The 19,402-nt window shown below is 33.8% G+C and overlaps 2 protein-coding genes across 4 annotated transcripts; one reads left to right on the forward strand and one right to left on the reverse strand.

Moving 5' to 3' along the window:
• Positions 1-1,502: 1,502 nt before the first annotated feature.
• LOC107471501 (uncharacterized) lies at positions 1,503-7,778 on the reverse strand. Of its 3 annotated transcripts, none has more exons than XM_016090979.3 (14): positions 7,678-7,778; positions 7,429-7,588; positions 7,292-7,338; positions 6,418-6,685; positions 5,888-6,231; positions 5,488-5,773; positions 5,310-5,377; positions 4,711-4,962; positions 3,953-4,028; positions 3,611-3,687; positions 3,468-3,517; positions 3,140-3,224; positions 2,524-2,622; positions 1,503-2,346 (listed from the first exon to the last, which is right to left on the reverse strand). In XM_016090979.3, the coding sequence occupies exons 2-14, from the start codon at positions 7,577-7,579 to the stop codon at positions 2,098-2,100; spliced, it is 2,052 nt and encodes a 683-aa protein (XP_015946465.1). In that variant the 5' UTR covers positions 7,580-7,588; positions 7,678-7,778; the 3' UTR covers positions 1,503-2,097. The 3 variants fall into 3 exon arrangements, 2 of the variants coding, with proteins under 2 accessions (XP_015946465.1, XP_015946467.1); XR_002368521.2 differs by having other exon boundaries at positions 2,197-2,346; positions 2,881-3,224; XM_016090981.3 differs by lacking the exon at positions 7,678-7,778 and having other exon boundaries at positions 6,418-6,617; positions 7,429-7,578.
• Positions 7,779-9,011: 1,233 nt separating this feature from the next.
• On the forward strand, positions 9,012-14,755 carry LOC107471492 (uncharacterized). Its single transcript, XM_016090967.3, has 11 exons — positions 9,012-9,279; positions 10,118-10,310; positions 10,424-10,509; positions 10,800-10,884; positions 11,351-11,429; positions 11,548-11,678; positions 11,768-11,854; positions 11,956-12,068; positions 12,551-12,681; positions 13,731-13,844; positions 14,318-14,755. The coding sequence occupies exons 1-10, from the start codon at positions 9,224-9,226 to the stop codon at positions 13,841-13,843; spliced, it is 1,074 nt and encodes a 357-aa protein (XP_015946453.1). The 5' UTR covers positions 9,012-9,223; the 3' UTR covers position 13,844; positions 14,318-14,755.
• The last annotated feature ends 4,647 nt before the right edge of the window (positions 14,756-19,402 follow it).

Consider the following 19,402-nt stretch of genomic DNA (forward strand, 5'->3'; position numbering starts at 1 on the left):
TAATTCCTGAAAACATACTAAAAATTCTAAACAGTAATACTACATCATTTTTTCAACCATGTCAAACAAACTCGAGTATAACATTTTTTCTTCTTTTTCTCCATGCTTCTTATTGATAGAGGAAATAAATTTTGGGGTTAAGTATTGTTTTTGTCTCTAACGTTTTGGGTCAAAATCGAAATCGTTTACAATCATTTTTCGTTATTAAAATCATCCTTTTCTAAATTATTGGATCAAAATATCCTCATTATCGTCATTCTCCTCTTCACCTTCCTCACCCCACTGCCTCCACCATATCTACTGCCACCATAACAAAGGGAGGGGCTGCTGTTGGGTTGTCGCTGCCACTGGGTTGCCATTGCCGCTACAAAGTTATCGTAGGATCACCGTTGTCGCCGCTGGTTCATTGGAGAAGAGAAAGAGAAAAAAGCGATGCGAAGAAAGGAGAGAGAGAAAAAAGCGATGCGAAGAAAGGAGAGATGGGTTGCTGCTGCAGGGTCGTTGCTGCTGCCGTCGCTGCTGCATGCATAAGATGGAATTCAAACTCCCGACACTTGTTTAAATGGATGAGTGAGTTAACCACTCGACCAACCCAAGTTGGTTAATTGCTTCTATTTAGTCCTCAAATTTTGCTCACATGATTCATGTTAGTGCATAATTTTTGACGTACAAACATTAATGGAACGCTGACGTGGACAGCCGGATGCGATGTAAAATTCTGTAAAACGATATCGTTTTTGTTTTGGCACTCAAATAACTTAAGAAAATATCGTTAAGTGGTATTCATTGAAATTTTTAATCCTAAAGCAAGTGATCTAGAGTCATTTTCGAAATCAAAATGGACGTGGTTTTACAAGTTCTAGCTTGGCATTTGGTTGTCCAACTTCATTAGCGTTTTTGTGCCGGAAATTATTCTAAAGACTAATGTAAGTCACCTTTGTAATGTTTGGGGACTAAAAAAAACAATTAAAATTTCAGAGACTAAATTGAGACTTGCGTACAAGTTGAGGGACCAAATTGAGTACACAACACATAAATTTATCGATATAGCATAAAAATTTGTACACATAACACATAAACTTATAAATATAGTACAAAAATTTTTTTGCATATAGCCCAAAAAAATATGCTAGACTTGTGCTACTATTTTTTTCCTTTTGTCTTTTTTATACTAATTTTTTCTATTTTGTATCTAATAATTTTATATTAAATTCTGATAATATTTTATACTTTAAATATATTTTATTAGTTGGATAAATAAATGACGTATAGTTCTTTAAAAAATTTTGTAATGCTCACCACAAAATTTATGTAGTATGCATTAAATTTCTGTACTCACTAGTCAGTAATTTTGCTTAACGTGTCCAATTAGACTTGATTGCATAAAGTGCTTGGCCTTCTAGCATTTTCGTAGCTCATAAATTTAAGCCTTCGATAGAAATAGTTCGCAATAACGATAATAGACCTTAATAAACAATGTAGGAGGAGAGAGATGAAGCAAGTTGAGAACAGAGAGCATATTGAATCTTATAGTGTGAGAGTAATTAGATAAGAAATGCAACAGATCCATAACAATTTTGATTTCCAGTTATACGTTGATTACAAATAGAATGCATGATGCAAAATTTGGACATTTTCCTGATCCACACCTTTGATTTCATTGGTTACCTACTTCATTCAACCTTGAAGGAGATATCTCAGATTTAAGGAATCATATGCACATTTTGCAACATGGTGTGAATCCTTTAATGAATATTTCCATGTTTAAGAAAATGTTTCAATGTGGTCAACGCCAACAATCCTGCACTGCGTTCCCCAACTTATAGTGACATTTAACATTTCAGTGCCAGTTGGATGATGAATAAACTGTTCCATGCCACAAAATACAGATCATGTTGTACATTCAACCATCAGCACCACTACCCTGCGACGGCAATCCTTTGGAGGGTTGATGGATTAGCCAACTTTCCAAATTACATCGTGGTGGAGACTCACGTACAGTGTCTTCACGTGAAGTTGATAGCTAAGAATCGTTAGATGATTAACGGTTTTTAACTATTAACTTCACATGAAGACAACTGCATGTAAGTTTCCACCTTACATATCATTTGCAGCTGAAATTTCATTAATATCATGTGATTTAGAGAACATCATTCGGTACATTGGGTCCCTGCGCTCCAAAACATGTCTTTCCCAATCTGATCTAACCCCAAACGGGTTTTCTTCAAGCCACTCACTTTGGCCATTGCTTTGACTATGCATCAAATCAAGCTTACCCTTGCCATGTCTCAAAAATTGTTCTTTCATTCTCATTGCTACAGCTTTGACATCAGATTGCAAAAAGACCTGGAAGATATCAACAATGCAAATAAGCCTTGATACATAACAAACAAAGCTCAGTAAGTCACCCATATGCATAACTGTGTTACTAATCAGGGAAACTATTTCACTGTACTTCAAGATCCATTACTCTACTCAGATGTGACAAACAATGATAGTAGAACTCCTCGAAAATATAACTACCTTCCCGTCAGGTGCTAGAAGATCCACCACTGCTTCAATTAAAGATCTCTGCAGCATCCTCCACCTATGCTCAGGTTTATTGAAATCAGGATTTGGACACTACAGAGAAACAGAATTCCAAAATTATAATAAAGGATCCGTAGTTAATAGATAAAGTAGAAGAACATTCAAAACAAAGTTATGATTACTCGCAAGTCACAAGTAATGTCATACTAAAAATAGTTTATATCCTATATCCAAGCTGTAAAATATAGTTATATTCATAGCAGATTGTAAGATGTTATGCAAATCAAGTAGAAGAAATTGTGACATAAATAATCTATTATAAGTCAGAAGTGGGAAATGACTAATGCTTACATGAATTGTAAGCATTTTCTGCATCAGCAACCATCTTTTGAGAGTGTTCAGTATAGGAAGCTGTAAAACTGGTCTCTAGAGATGGGGGAAAGGAAATGAAATTCTTTCTCACATAGCTAAAAGGGTAAGGTGGTATTTTCTTTGGTTTTTCAGTGGTTGACCCTTCTATGCTGACCTCATCCTTTTCAGAGTGTGTAACAGAAATCAAATAAAATAAAATGAAGCTAGAGTTTAAAATGTAACAAAATTTAAGCTTGACCTGTATTGAGACAAGAACTAACTCTCCCGGGTAAGTAGAAACAATTGAACGGAATGTTGATGTTGCATTAGTAGCAATAAAGTGCCTACAACAGGGAAACCAATAAAGCAAAACTTACAAAGTTAGCCAAAAGAACAACAGTTCAACTACAAAACAACTTGAAAATCCGTGATGCACTATCTTATGTCCCCTTAAATAAGCTCAAAAGGTTTTAATGACTGCCATCACTTGGTCGTGGTATTGATTAAAGATAAATTGCATCCTATCTTGGCCATTTAAAAACCAAATCGATGCTGCTTCTATTCTACTTGGATAGCAAGAGTGTTACCCATTCTTTATGCCAAGTTGAAGAACAGAGTCCAAACAGCGCAAAACAAGCTGAAAAAGATGTTAATCGTTAAGAGACAGATAGAAGTATTGTATTTTGCAAGAAAAACAGGCCACAACAAAGGGGATATAGCAAGTAGGAACCTTTTCATTAATCTCCAAACCAAGGAAGTTTAAATCTTGCCTCCTCCTAGCCATTTCGAGAAGAAAAAGTCCATTACCTGTCATTTAAAACACATGTCAAATGAGTCACCAAGATGTATCACTTTAGAAGCTTCCACTTCAACTCCCTTCTGCCGCCTAAAACGGTAACTTCCTTACAACAATAGTAGTGGTAGAAACTTGAAAGTTCAACAAACTGATTCTTAAAATCCCTAATATTATTTATTGACAAAAGTTTTCAGATTAACTGCTCATGTAATTTATAGTATTTGTGAACTTCTAGAATATATATTGTATAGTAAAAATTGTACAAGAAAAATATACCACTTCCTATATCAACAACCAGAGGCTGAGCAGGGTCAGAATAAACATCCTTCCAGTTGATTTCAGATGGATAGGCCTGCAAAATATAAATCATAGGTGACAATAATATCATTAATGCAGAATTATTTTTAATGCTTTGAGTTGCTAAAAGAAAGTTACCCATGATCCTGGAACTATGTTAATATCAATATTTATCCCCAATTTGCATTATTCTTCTCCTTATCTTAAAGCATTATTCTTCTCCTTATCTTAATAATTTTTTTTCATCATAAACATATATATAGTCATCATAAAAGCATATGTAAGTTCCAAAAACACCAAATACTCAGCAATAAAGATCTAACAATAGACACAGTATTAAATACTAGCAAAATAGCAATTATTTAGTGCATCAGGGCATCAGTTTTCGGAATCATTGTCGAAGCTGTGATTCACGGTTCTGGCTTGTAAAATACAATTCCAATACCAAAGCTACAAATTTTGAAGCGTGTACGATTTAAGCCATTGATCTGAATCACAGACCCTTTGACTCATATCGACTCACAATTCACGATTCAGAATCGTGCAATTTGACTACAATTTTAACTGCTTCATTCATTTGTGGTCCATATTTTTTCAGTTTTCAGTCATCGTTTCTCATTAACATAATCGAAAGTAAGTTAATCATATCCATAAATTCTCAGGCCAAAATATATACAATTGAACCACAAGATACATGCAAGATAGGTCATGCAAAATATGAAGGAACAGTTTATTACTCTGTCTAGAGCCATAACACCAGGGAGCTTTCTTCCTTTGAGAAATTCCCATACAACTGAGGCATTCTCAATCATACTTGTAGAGGACATCGGACTTCTTTCCTGGCTCACCAGTTGACAAGCCGTGTTCCCAACAATGGTTATGTTACAGTTGCTTTGGCTCAATTGTACAAGAACTTCCACCAATTTAGAGGCCTGATTTGTGCACTTATTGGAATCAACAAATTTCACTGGACCAATCCAAAGAATTTTCTGTATTGTTTCAAAGAAATAAAAGATGTTATGTGGTGTCACATGCCCTCATGACATTTTGAACAGATGTAGAGTACAATATATTAAATTGAAATATCATTACTTATTTATGTATGTTGCGCATATCAACTGGATGTTATTGATTACAAGCACAAATTTGAACTAAAATTAGCAGATAATCCAAAGGCATGAAATGCCTTTTAACAAATTAGCCATCCTATAAGCCACAAATAAGATATCGACCCAGATGTCTTATTATGATATTTTACTATGACAACTTAAAAGAAATTAAACCAACAGCATCTTATGCTTGCACTAGACTCTACTCAAAATAAATTACAATATACCTTGCAATTTGCAAGAGAGGAACATACTTCATCCAATGATGCAGGTCCAAGGTCAACAGGCACCCAAACTAGGTCAAAATCAATTATGGATCAGTTTTATTTTGCTGGAAAAATCATATCTCAGACTCAATATCTAAATGTCACAACCAGCATTATCAATTTGATGAAAAAAGCTCACCATCCAAAATGCCGTGAGATGGAAATACTTGCAATTGCTTAGGATCACATTTATTCCTACACCAAAAATCTTTTGGATACAGAATCTCTATATTTTTATCCTGAGCAAGTCTAACTATATCCAAGGCTTTATTAAATGACTTATGATCCACCAAGTTCTGAGGAACTGATACTCCTAATGCATGCATTACTTGAAATGCCATCATTCCGACAAAGACAAACCCCTGGCATCTGGAAGCTAGAAATTCAAAGGAAGCTGCTTTATCATAGAAGTTTCCGCCTCCAATCTGGATTGAATAAGAAACTAACAGTGAATAAGTTTAAGATTAAAGGAATACACGCCATCTTGAATGGAAGAGTTGTCTCTGAGAACTAATGCTACATCAGTGGCTGAGACATACAATTGCAAAATATGGTTTCCTACTAGCTTCTGCAATATTCTTCAGTATAGAAAGCCTCTCCTCAAAGTGAAAACCAGCTATACAGGCATAACAGAAACGAGTAATACCAACAGTTGATGCTAGAACTTTATGAGACTGGGAGAAGGAGTCATTGACAAAGATATCAACTCCTGATGATAATTCTGTAGCAAACTCCAAAGAATTGGCAACTTCCTCTTTAAAATCAGAAAGATTCTCAAGCAAATAAACATTCTCTTTCTTCAGGTCTGTAATCTTTGATGGTTTATTACAAGAAATGCCTTGCAGTGGAACAACTTGTAGTTGAAGAATTTCTGTCAAAAAATCTGTAGAAAATAATATAGAAGGTCACCTATATAAAGGAAACAATTTCTTAATATCATCATTCATGTTGATTACATCGTAGCACTTCAATATTAAATAAATCTTTCCCACCTTTGTCTCTGTTAAGAAAAATGCTAAAGACTCAAATTTGCAAATATAAACAGATCATAAAGAAATGATTAGTGTACCTGCAACTGAAGCTTGACAAAGAAACTCTGAATTATTCATGTCCCAATCACTGACCAAGATTACCTTTGCTCCCGCATCATATAAATATTTAATAGTAAACCTTGCATTAAAATCTGATTGAATCTTCTGGTCACTCTCTGGCTTGAGTAATATGTTAGAATCAAATCTGACCATGACAACTTTTCCAATAAGCTCCTCCCTAGGAAATTCTCCAAGAGTTTGTATATGAGGAATACCATTCAACTCTTCTCCCTTACTAACATAAATCTAAAAGTGAAACCTTTATACTTAGAGCCACAACAAAATACATTCATGTAAGAGAGAGAAAGAGAGAAGAGACAAGAAGCAAGCCTAGACTACAACCATTAACAACATAACTCATTTTAACCGGCCATGCCATGCGATAACATCAAAGCTAAGCCACAATCGCTTTAGTGAGTGTCTCAAACTTCATACATTTGCAATCTACCTTTCACTATGCCTAACTCTATGTCTCGCTCTCACTCTCTTCCCCTATATGCAACTCATCCAGAACAAGAAAATACCAGTTTTCCTTTGTGAATGAATCCTCTCAAATTGGTTTTTCACATAACCTGATCATGTGTTATCACTGACCATGCATTCTCTAATATCACATCTTGTTTGGCTCCCATATTTAAATGAATGGTGGGAAATCACACATGACATGTGACATGGTCATGTGAAAATCAACATAAGAGAATCCTTTCTTGCTTTCCTCTATATGCAATCAATTGTAAACAAATCAAGTAGGATGATTAATACATGAGGAACTAAATTTAGTGTTCCAACATATCAAATCAAACCATAAGATTGTAGTTGTAGCAAATAGTAGGGATCCAGAAACTGAATCACCTTATGCTTAAGTGTGCTCTCAACATGACTTGCTAACTTCTCACCCACTGTAAAAAAAATTTAACATCAAATAAGACACGAGCAAAACTAAACAATAATAATAACAATAATAAATAATAATTAATAAATAAATAAACCTTGCAAAGCCAGTGAAGCAGCATAATGCTTATGAAATTTCGGAAATTTTCTAGTATAAGAGCAAGTTCGTTGCTTAAACAACTTGGGGAATTCATGGAAACTTAATTTGTTTAGAGAGACTGTGCCATGGAGTAGATTAACGTGTCCCATCGGTTAAAGCTGAAATTTGAAAGAGCATTATTTTAGCAACAAGGAAATCGTAAGAATTTAATAAACACGAAATTGAGAAGGAGGAAATGGTTGCTCACCTGAATGCTAAGACATTGAAGATAACGAAAGAGTAGAAAACTTCACTTCTGGAGAATTGGGTAGCTTTGGATGTTAACTCTGTTCTTCTTTTTGTTTTTGCTTTGGAATTTGGTTGGTTTTTAGTTGATGTTGGTTTCTTAAGAAAACTGGTCGAACCGTTTTGACCACGGGTTTACAGATTCAAGTAGATTAACCAGGATTCAACCAAAATAACCATGCTATACAAATAAGTAATAACTAAATAATATATAAGAAATAAATATTATCATTAATATTTTTATAATAGCCCTTTTTCTTTATAAATTCATGCAACTATATAATGCAAAAAAATTATGTATGCTCATATACAAAGTAATATCATGAAAAATGTGAATGATAATATTATTTTTCTAATGTATAAAATGATAAGATTTTTAGAAAAACTAAAATTTGGAAATTGAATTAATATAATGTTTGGAGGACTTTTAATTTATTTTTAAAATATATTACATATTGTGGGTTTAAAAATTTTAAAATAGTTTTAAAATGTAGGTTTAGTGTTATGAAATTTAAAACTCTCACAAATAAAAATTAAATTCTCATAAATAAGTGAAAAAGAACAAGATATGGATATAAAATTGAGGATAGAAAAATGTGATTAACTTTAATAAATTTGTAGCACTAACTAATTAATTGACTAAAAATTTTTAGGAATAATTTGACTAACTAATAAAATTTAAAGGTTTATTTTGATCTTTTATATTTTTTGTTTCTTAATTTTGATTAGAATTTAATTTTGATGTATGTATCTAATTATGTAATATTACATCAATAAAAATTAAAAACAATTATCTTTTATATTGACTTTACGAAGGATCATCTAAAAAAATAGATATAATAAGACTAATCCGTCGCGATACTGAGTTTCATTTAAGGGTTTGCCACTGGCCAATAGTTTGTTGTATGCACAAGGCGGGATTTGAACTCTCGACACTTGCTTAAGCGGACTAGTCAGCTAACCACTAAACCAACTTAATTTGGTTAAATTTTTTTTTTTTTGGACTTGGCCATGGCTATAAGACTGACCCGGCTCACAACCCGTAACCCGAACCCGCCCAAACCTGGAACCCTACCCCCAAACACTGAATTCGCTCTTCTCTCCATCCTCCCTGCCCGATTCTAGTACCATGTGAGACATGCTTCTTCTTTTATAAATAAAATTGTAAGAAAGTTAGACTGGGGGCCCAATATAGGCCCAAAATCCAGTGAAACTTGAGGATCAAGATTCAAGAGAAAGGCATGATCCTGACCAAAAAAATAGAAGAGAAAGGCATGACCCATAATACCAAGGGTAAAAACGGAAAGAGAAAGGAGCGACCAAAAAAAGAGAAAAAAAAAAAGAAGTGAAAGAGAAGACTCCGATTGTAAACAACTAAGCTCTGAAATCTGCCATGGATTTGTGATTCATTTCAGCTACACTTGCTTCTTCTGAAGCGTCACTCTCTTCACTCTTCATTTCTCCCTTCGATCGTCATTTTTCTCTGCGTCCATTGGATTCCGTAAACGATGATGTCCCCGAACAAATTCCCGGCGGATCGAGGCTCTCCTCCTCAACCTCTAAGGTAAAATTGTATCTCAAGAGAAAAACCTAAAATTCTCCCCTTTTCTCTAATATTTTGCTTTTGGATATGCACATTATTAAACGGTTATTTCTAATTTCTGGCAATATTTATTATTATTGGGTTTTATCCTGTGACAATGGAAGAGGAGATTTCTCTTTTATGGTGTTGTTTAGTGCTGCAATGTTTTAGCGTTTGATTGTAGTCGTTATCTTAATGTTTCAGTTGTTTTGAGAACTCGGTTGTAGCCACTGGTTCAAACTTTTTATGATGATTATTCCTACCAATATTTACCATGCTGTCTAATATGTACTAGATTAGTTTGATTTGTGTTTGTAGTTGGCTCAGTGCTAGTATGTTACTGTGACACATTGACACAGTAGACAAGATAATATTAGGAATCAGTGTGGATTGTGGACAAATTTGGTGTATCATTTACTGTAGGAAAGACGTGACTATCTAGTTTTATGTGACTTATCAATTAATAATGATAATATAAGAAAGTCTTGGGTGGTCTGGTCTTGGGAGAACAAGATAGTGGATGCTAGATTAAGAAGATTATATTGGATGTTTGGTAGGAAAATATTTAAAAATTGGCGGTTCTAACTTGTAGACAAAATTAGTAAGAAGAGCTTGGATTTAGATGGTGTGTTTCAGTGTTTGTGGATATGGTTTCTGGTAAGATACAAAGATATTGTTTGATTTATGTAGTTGATGTGGTGCAGTAGGGAAAAGCTTTATTGTACTCAGGAATTTCTGAGTCTAGTGACATTCTACTATGCCATACTGATTAGTGACTGGGTTTGTTCTTAGCGTGCTGATGATAATCTTCCGTTTGTAGACAAACACCATTGCAAATTATTCATGTTGCTGCAAATTTCATGAGGATATGGTCGATATACTCCATGTATCGCTACTTAACCCAAAGTGGAGCTTCGGTTGTTCTTTTCTTGTTTGCCTGCATAGCTCCTGCAGCAATCCTCTTTTTGATTTTGCAAAAGCCTTGGAAGGGCAGGCCACTTTCTAATACACAGGTAAATTTAACTGTTTTCATCTTAGAGCAGAGTGCTATATACAAACCAATACATTCATATCCAAAGGTTTTAGTGATATGAACAGTCCTTGACTAGTACCATTTGTTTTTCAGGTTGTGCCATCCATAATAAATGGTGCTATAACAGCACTGTATTTTGTCTTGTGGGGAAACGGACTGAGATCATGTGGACCAGTTAGGTTGGTTTTAGTATGCTTGTAGAAAATTTTAGTTTGTAAGATTAGTGTGCCATATTATTAGTCTTTAACTATGTCTTTTTACTCATGCAGCATCTTGAATGAAATTCATTCACATAGATCCCTGATAACTGATTTACAGTTTGTCATTGATCAATTGTTGTCAGCTGCCATCATTATATAGTTATTTCTTCAGTATATTAGTATTGCGCATGTTGAGTGATGCTTGAAATCAGATTTTTAATTTTTTATTTATGAACTTAACATAGTTATTCTCTTTCTTACTAATTCAGAGCAATACTGTCTGAGTATTCTGGTGCTGTCCTTGGGGTACTATCTGCACTGTTATATGGGAGGAGAAGCAATTTGTGGAAAAAGGTGAAACTTTCAGATTGTAACATTCATAGATATATCATACAAATGTGTCCCAAATGAATTAAAAGACTTATCCTTGAATCCCCCTCCCCCTCTTTCTTCCCCCACTATTTCTAATGATTTCCTCCTCCTGTCTTTTCAAACATCACCCATCATAATACGTTGGTAGTGACTTGCAAATCCAAATAGAAAGTTGTTTCTTGATTTATTTCATGTTCCTTGTTGTATCTCTTGCTTCCAATTTTGAAAGATCTCCTATATAGTTTCCTCTTTACTCTCCAATGGAACACAACATTGTTTTTCTGTCAAAAGAAAATGTGAACTTGTATAACTTCTAATTTCATAATAAAAAAAAGAAAATTCAAATTGTATATAGATCAAATGTTGTGATGTGCCCTACTGGTTGTCATTTATGCAATATGTTTAACATCTTCCCTAATCAAGCTGATACTTTCTTATTTTGAACCAGATAGGTGGCCTAGTTGCAATGTTGGCATCTCTATACCTGCTTTCTGAAGGCTGGGCTACAGCAACTTATTCTCCATTCTATATCCTCATTCAGATTTAGTTATTTTCACCCTTTTTTATTGTATAAATTAGCTAGTTTTGCTACCAAAATATCCTTTCATCTTATCCGTAAGTGTTGTAAACTTAACTGGAACTCACCATGGGAAGATAGAGAGGACTCAGAGGCTCAAACTGAACAAGCTCTGGGCTTGAGGCAAATGCTAGTTCCTATCTTGGCTGGAATCCTATCAGCCCTCAGAAGGGTGATTGCGAGGCGTGTTTCAATTAAGGTTGTAGCATTAAATATTAATGTAATTGCAGTTATTTTGTTTGGATCATACTATCTATCACTGACACACTGATCATTTTATGTTTTCAGAATCAACTTAAAAGGCGGCTTCATGCTTTAACAATTGCCTCGGCAACATGTTTTATGTTTCCTTTTGCCATGTGGGACATGATCATAGTGAGTTCTATGACATGTTTCTGATTATTATTCTAATTTCCTGGGTTCATTGGTGTTTGACAATTATCTGTAATCCTTTTCTCCATCTCTTTGATTATCAGGGTTCACCTTCTGGCGATAGTGGAAAGTTGCCATTCTCTACTTGGGCCTTTTTGAGCACTATTTTCTTTGGAAACATTGTGATATTCTATGCTGACAGTATAGCAGAGGAGAGGTATGTTGAGACACTGTTACCACAAGTTCTAGTGGATAAATGAATGAAAAAACAGCACACTTTCATGTTGGCAGTTGTTTTTTGTATACTCCCTAGATTGTTAGACAAGGTGAATGAATGGCAAACTTTCATGTTGGCAGTTGTTTTTTGTATGCTCATTAGATTGTTAGACAAGGTTGTACTTGCTAACTATTGATTAATTGTATTTCAGCCGTAATTTTCAGCTCATCTTATTGGAAAATCGGCTTCAATTTGCAGATATGAATTTAGAGTTCCATGTCCCGGAGATAATTTGCTTACTTTTTCTGACTCCATTGAATGTTTGAAAAATATTGGTTTCAGATCTGGTAGGGTTAGTTCTGAAGTAATATGATGAGCTCCGAAGTATAATAAGAGTTCTGTGTGGTGTACAATAAAATGATGGATTTCTTAGGGTTCCCTTTGTGGTTCTGAAACAACTGAAAGTTGTAGTTCTATTGTAGATTGCACATGGTTTTCTCTTCACCAAGACATTTAACAGTAGCTGGTGCATGCATCATCATCATGGAGAATGTGTACAAGATGGATTTTTCTCTCATTGGCTTCACGGTTTGCTGCTTAATATTAGGTTTTGGTATGTTCAGTTATTATTTTTAAATACAAATATCCTCACCTATTTTTTTCCCCATGGAATTTTTTGTAGCAATGAAGTGGCTGTTTCATTGTCTTGTCTGTTCTAATTATTTTTCAATAGGTTTGCACTTCCAAGTTGTGGTATGTTAAAATAACCACTTAAGTGCTGTAGCTAGTTGTTGGAGTCACGAGTTTGGGGTACCATTTGTAGCTTATTAGGTTTCTTGGTTTTTGTTCTCACTTGCAGATAACACATTCCTTGATAATGGAAAATGCAGCTAACTGATAAATGGCTTTATCTGTTTTATCTGTTCTTTGGTATTATAGATGTGATTCTTTTTTGAGGGATTTTCCATCTCGAAGTTACAGACAGACAGGCTGGGCAAACCCTGCTACATTGTGTTTAGAGAATACCGATTTATTTCTTAATTTTGTGCTTTCTTTCTCTAATATAAGCCCTAATGACAAGATTAGTATATGCTAGTTTCCCAAAGGTGCTTCTCTTACAAGGTTTTTCATCCAAAACAAGAATTAAAGTAATTTATTCCTTTTGAGTCTCTTTTTGTGGATTTTCCCTGTTGCCTCGTCCTAATGGAGGTTATTTTCTAGGAAGAGATTATTTCAAGAATCATTTTTATCCTGAATAAGTGGATGCTGAATTGTTTATATTATCTTCTTATTTATTGCCTTCTTACTAGTGTCTTTATAAATATGATAGTGGGAGAGTTTTGATATTTCAAGTACCTACTTACCAGCCATAACTGAAGAACTTGATATTTCAAATAACTTGAAAGTAGTTCTCAATGTTAATGGCTTAAGTAATTATGTTTTTTGTGAAAAATAACTGGCCTTAGACTTAAATATAGCTATATATCTATAAAAAAGGCTTTGGTGTTATCTGTTTGAAGTCTTGAAGATAGTTTATCTTTAATCATGAATACATATGGTGTTGTTGTTCCAACCCTGCACAGTATTGCATTATCTCACTCTGCGTTGTTTCTGTCTAACTTGTTTTTGTTAACTCCTGGCTCCTGCTATTAAATTATTTAGGGATATATGAAGCAACTTCATTGGATCGCAGTAGAACGGATTCAATAAAAACTTCAGATTTATCAAATGGGGAATTCGATAGTCAAATTCATATGTCCTCGCTACCAACCTGAGGTGTGTATTTTAATCACTAAAGCTTTTTTTTATTGTAGGGAGTAAATTTGTTGCATATTTTGTGCCTGTTGTTTGATTAGTATCTAGATATGGAAACTGAGATCACCTAGTGGATGAAGGGCTTTGTTGTGTAATCTATATATGTAAAAATTTAGTTGACCAGTGAAATCAATTTCAACTTTTCAAGCACGAGTCACTAACTATCATTATTTGAATGGTTGATTGGTTGATCAGCAGTTTTCGCAAGCTCCATTTCATATTTTCTTTAATTCATATTGATTTTAAGATAAAAGGAAAATATAAGCAATTGCATTCAGATAATGAGAATATATATGTATATGAAGTTACGAACCAAGCATTAACAAACAGATTGCAAATCTGCCTTTTACTGGGAAATTAGGATATAATGAGGGTATCTAAATGCCAGTTGCATCTGTATGAACAAATGTAAGGTTTGTTTTTCCTTTTGCCAGGTAAGAGCACCATTTGAAATTTTGAGCCTCTTTCCATGTCGAGTTATGCCGTGAGAGTGTCGCCGCCAATTTCATTCTGCGCACTTGTTGCACAAAAGTTGTTCTTTCTCTGTGAAGATGCACTGTCTACCACTTCTGGGGACTTAGGGCAGAAAGCATGTTAACCATCAAGTTCTATAATGATTGATCTGATCTTTGGGAGAATGAAGTACGTTTAACCTACACAGTTCATTATTTCACTTCGTACAGGATCATTAGTCTGGAAGTTTTTTGTGTAGTTTAGGAGTAATTTTCTGTCACAAAAGGGGAAGAAAGAAAATATTGTGGTCCTGTTGGGCGTTCTTTGAATATTGGTATAACTGACCCCCATGTACGTTGAGTTGACTATACATTTTAATGAAAATTACTGGATCAACCAGCTGGTTATCCTTTGCTTCATTTTCTCTGGAGACAAACTGCTACTCATATATGTTTTGACTAATAAAATGATGGGTAAAGTATGTGACGTTTGGGTTAAATATTAATTCCTTTATTAATGTTTGACACGTTTATTTTTCTTCTAAATTGTTTTAAATAGACTTAGTATTAGCCTATCATTAAATATAAATGAAATACTTAATGTCGTTAATGCATATGCAATGAAAATGTTATTAATTTTATTTATTTCAATGTTGTGATTGTTTAAGTAAAAAGCTAATAATATTTATGTTGGAAGAAATTATAACTTATTTGATGAATAAGTTTTCAATAGAGGTAATAATACATCAATAACGGATAGCGAATCATCATAATGTCGCTCCTATATTGATAATGATATTTTTTAATTATATATTTTTTATTTTTTTCAAAGTTATTCACAATGACAAAAAATGTTTTTTCAAATCCAGTATTAATTTAGAAAAAGTGTACAATATATATGATGCACTGACACGGGATACGATACAACACATGATACGTCAACACATGAATTTTAAAATTTTACATGACACGGAGACACGTATGCATATAAAAGTTTTTTTAGATAAATCGTAATGATATTTTAATATTTTATTGATATTAAAATGTAAATTAATTTTTTTAATTATTTTAATATCTCATCTTAATTATATCAAGTATTTAATTTTTTTTTGTTTTAATATATAATAATATATACTATATCTAAATTTATTTTAAGAATAAATGTCAAGAATAAGACTGGATATGCTGATACGTGATAATATATAGGCGTGTTCAAGTGTGTCCGGAGAAAAAATTTTTATTTTTTATTGAGACACGGTTTGGACACAGCAGATACGCGTGTTGGACGAGTGTTGGTGAGTGTCATGTCCAAAATGTGTCCGACACGTAGACACGGCAACTCAGCGAAGTGTCCGTGCTTTATAGGTGTTAAGAAAGGTCTTATGAAAGGTTTTGAAAAGGAAAAGAGTAAGAATTGCATATTTTCATGCAATTAAAGACATGTATGATGGAGTTATAACTAGTGTGAAGACTCAAGGTGGTGTGATAAATAAATTTTCTATTGGCTATGATGTACGGATACTGACACGTACACGGAACATGACACGATATTGGACACGCTGACACTCGAATTTTAAAATTTTATAAGACATGGGGTATATACTTATAAAATATAAATTGATTTTTTAATTATTTTTAATATCTTATTTTAATTGTATAACATATTTAAAATATTTTTTGTTTTAATAAATAATAATCTATATTATTTCTAAATTTATTTTAAGAATACAGGTTAAGAATAAGATTGGGCGACACGTGATGGTATTTAGGTGTGTCCAAACGTGTCGAGAGAAGAATTTTTTAGTTTTTATTAAGACACAGTTGAACACGGCAGACACACGTGTCAGACGAGTGTCCATGAGTGTCGTGTCCGAAATTTATCCCACACGCGAATGTGGTAACTCACGGAAGTGTCCGTGCTTCATAGTCTATTGGTATCAGATTAGACCAGGGACCTTCCTTAAATCCATACATTTTCACATTAGTCTTAGAAGTACTCATAGAGCATATCCAAGAGCCTGTGCCATGATGCATGTTTTTTGTCGATGATATCGTCTTTATAGGAGAGTGAAGGGAATACCTAAATAAGAAGTTGAATTTATGGAGAAAAACTCTAGAAGTGTATGGTCTGCACATAAACTGTAGTAAGACGGAATATATAGAATGTAAATTCAGCCACCGAAGGAGAAACCTTAATCCAGAGGTGAAGATTAGAAAAAACATCCTACGAAAAGTTAAAAGTTTTAAGTATCTTGGGTGCATCATATAGGATAATAGAGAATTTGAATAGAATGTAAATCATAGGATCAAGCAAGTTGGTCAAAATAGCGGTGTGCATCTGGTTTTATATGTGACAAAAAAGTGTCTTTAAAACTTAAAGGTAAATTCTATCGCACTACTATCAGACCAGCTATGCTTTATGGTACAGAGTATTCAGCGGCTAAAGGGGAGCACGAACATAAGTTAAGTATGACAGAGATGAAGATGTTGAGATGGATGAGTGATTATACATGATTTGATAGAATAAGGAACGAAGATATAGGAGAGAGGGAGAGAGTTTGAGTAGTACCTATTGTAAAAAAATGGTAAAATCGCGTCTTAAGTGATTTGGACATGTGAGAAGAAGACTGATAGAGCCAGTCAAGAGAATGGATGAGATAAAAGATGGATAAGGAGTGAAAGATAGAGGAAAACTATCTATGAGATGGTTAAACGAGATCTACATGTAAATAATCTCTCTATAGACATAATAGAATTCAATGAATTCGTTTGATCCATTTAGTCGATTCCACCTAGTAGATAAGACATTATTGTTGTTGTTTGTAAGAGAAAATTTTCTTATCAATTTAGAAGACATTATCATTTTTCATAAATAGGATGACAATAAATTAATTGACAATATTTATTTAACAAATTATGTTATCAATGTACATGTTCTTAAGAATATTAAGTATTTCTTTAAGATTTAGTGGAGGGATAATAGTAAGTCTATTTAAATATTTTTAGATAAAAATAAGACATTTTACATATTAATAGTAAAATTGAGAAATAATTTAGACGTTAAAAACTAACATTGTATCTTATACTAAAATAAAAGACAAATGTAGTGAATGCTCAAAGAAATAATTATAACCAATAGATCTTTATTTTTCTTAGGTATCTTCTAATTATTATAAACGAAGATGACGGAGAGTGCATTTATAATGGATTAGAATAGTGTGTTATGCATAATTATGAAGAATTTGGGTGTTTTTTATGGATATGAAGATATTATTTTTAAAATTAAAAACTACAAATCAAAAGTTTAGATTTGGATGAAGATAAAATTTGAAGGTCAAATTTTGGGTAAGAATAAAAAATTAATAATTAATTTTGGATAAAAAAAAAATTTTAGAAAATCCAGATCGAAGGATCATTTGCATGTTTAAAAACTTTTTTAGTGTTAAGAATATAAATTTCACCTTTAGATTTGTAAATTTTTTTTAAAAGAAAATTACAAATCTAGCCCTCAAACATCCAAAATAAAAATACATTATACTTTTACATTATCGAGAAATACTCTGCTACTACAATACAAGAAATAAAAAGCCTTTAAAGACCTCTCTGTTGTCTGTTCCCATCCCTCCTATCTGATAAGAGTTGTTGAACAAGGCCAAGTTAGGCCATGGCTTTTGTCTTCATTGGCTAGGCATGGATAAAAAGATTAGGCACCTATTTTATTTCCCTTAAAAAGTAATATTATATGCTCACACGTGCCTTATCCTACATTTGAATGAACATTCTGCCTGCGGCAACATAGATGATTTTTATATTGAGACAAATTAGTTTTCAATCAAATTATTTGACATATTGATTTCTTATTATTTAGAATATTAGATAAATTATTTTTTAATAAATACAACAACAAACAACAACAACAACAACAAAGCCTTGTCCCACTAAGTGGGGTCGGCTACATGAATCAAACGACGCCATTGTGTTCTGTCATGTATCACGTCTACATAGAGACCGTTTACATGTAGATCTTGTTTGACCACCTCATGGATGGTCTTTTTAGGTCTTCCTCTGCCTTTCGCCCTTTGTCCATCTTCCATCTCTTCCACCCTCCTGACTGGATGTTCTATCGGTCTTCTTCTCACATGTCCAAACCACCTGAGACGCGATTCAACCATCTTTTCCACAATGGGTGCTACTCCAACTCTCTCCCTTATATCTTCATTCCTTATTTTATCCAATCGCGTGTGACCACTCATCCATCTCAACATCTTCATCGCTGCCACACTCAGCTTATGTTCGTGCTCTCCTTTAGCCGCCCAACAATCCGTACCATACAGCATAGCCGGTCTTATAGCGGTGCGATAGAATTTACCTTTAAGTTTTAAAGGCACTTTTTTGTCGCATATAAAACCAGATGCACTCCGCCATTTTGACCAACCTGCTTGGATCCTAAGATTTACATCCTGTTCAATCTCTCCATTATCCTGTATAATGCACCCAAGATACTTAAAACTTTTAACTTTTCATAGGATGTTCTCTCCAATTTTCACCTCTATATTGGAGTTTTCCCTTCTCAGACTGAACTTACATTCCATATATTCCGTCTTGCTACGGCTTATGCACAGACCATACACTTCTAGAGCTTCTCTCCATAACTCCAACTTCTTATTTAGGTCTTCCCTTGACTCTCCCATAAGGACGATATCATCGGCAAAAAGCATGCACCATGGCACAGGCTCTTGGATGTGCTCCGTGAGTACTTCTAAGACTAATGTGAAAAGGTATGGACTTAAGGATGATCCCTGGTGTAATCCTATACCAATAGGAAATTCCTCTGTCACACCACCTTGAGTCTTCACACTAGTTGTGCCCCCATCATACATGTCTTTAATTGCCCGAATATATGCGATCCTTACTCTCCTCTTTTCTAAAACCTTCCATAAGACCTCCCTTGGTACCCTATCATACGCTTTTTCCAAATCAATAAACACCATGTGTAGATCCCTTTTATTACTACGATACCTCTCCATCATCCTTCTTAATAGGTATATCGTTTCAGTGGTAGATCTG

The sequence above is a fragment of the Arachis duranensis genome, chromosome 10 (genome assembly GCF_000817695.3).
Source record: "Arachis duranensis cultivar V14167 chromosome 10, aradu.V14167.gnm2.J7QH, whole genome shotgun sequence".
Taxonomy (NCBI): domain Eukaryota; kingdom Viridiplantae; phylum Streptophyta; class Magnoliopsida; order Fabales; family Fabaceae; genus Arachis; species Arachis duranensis.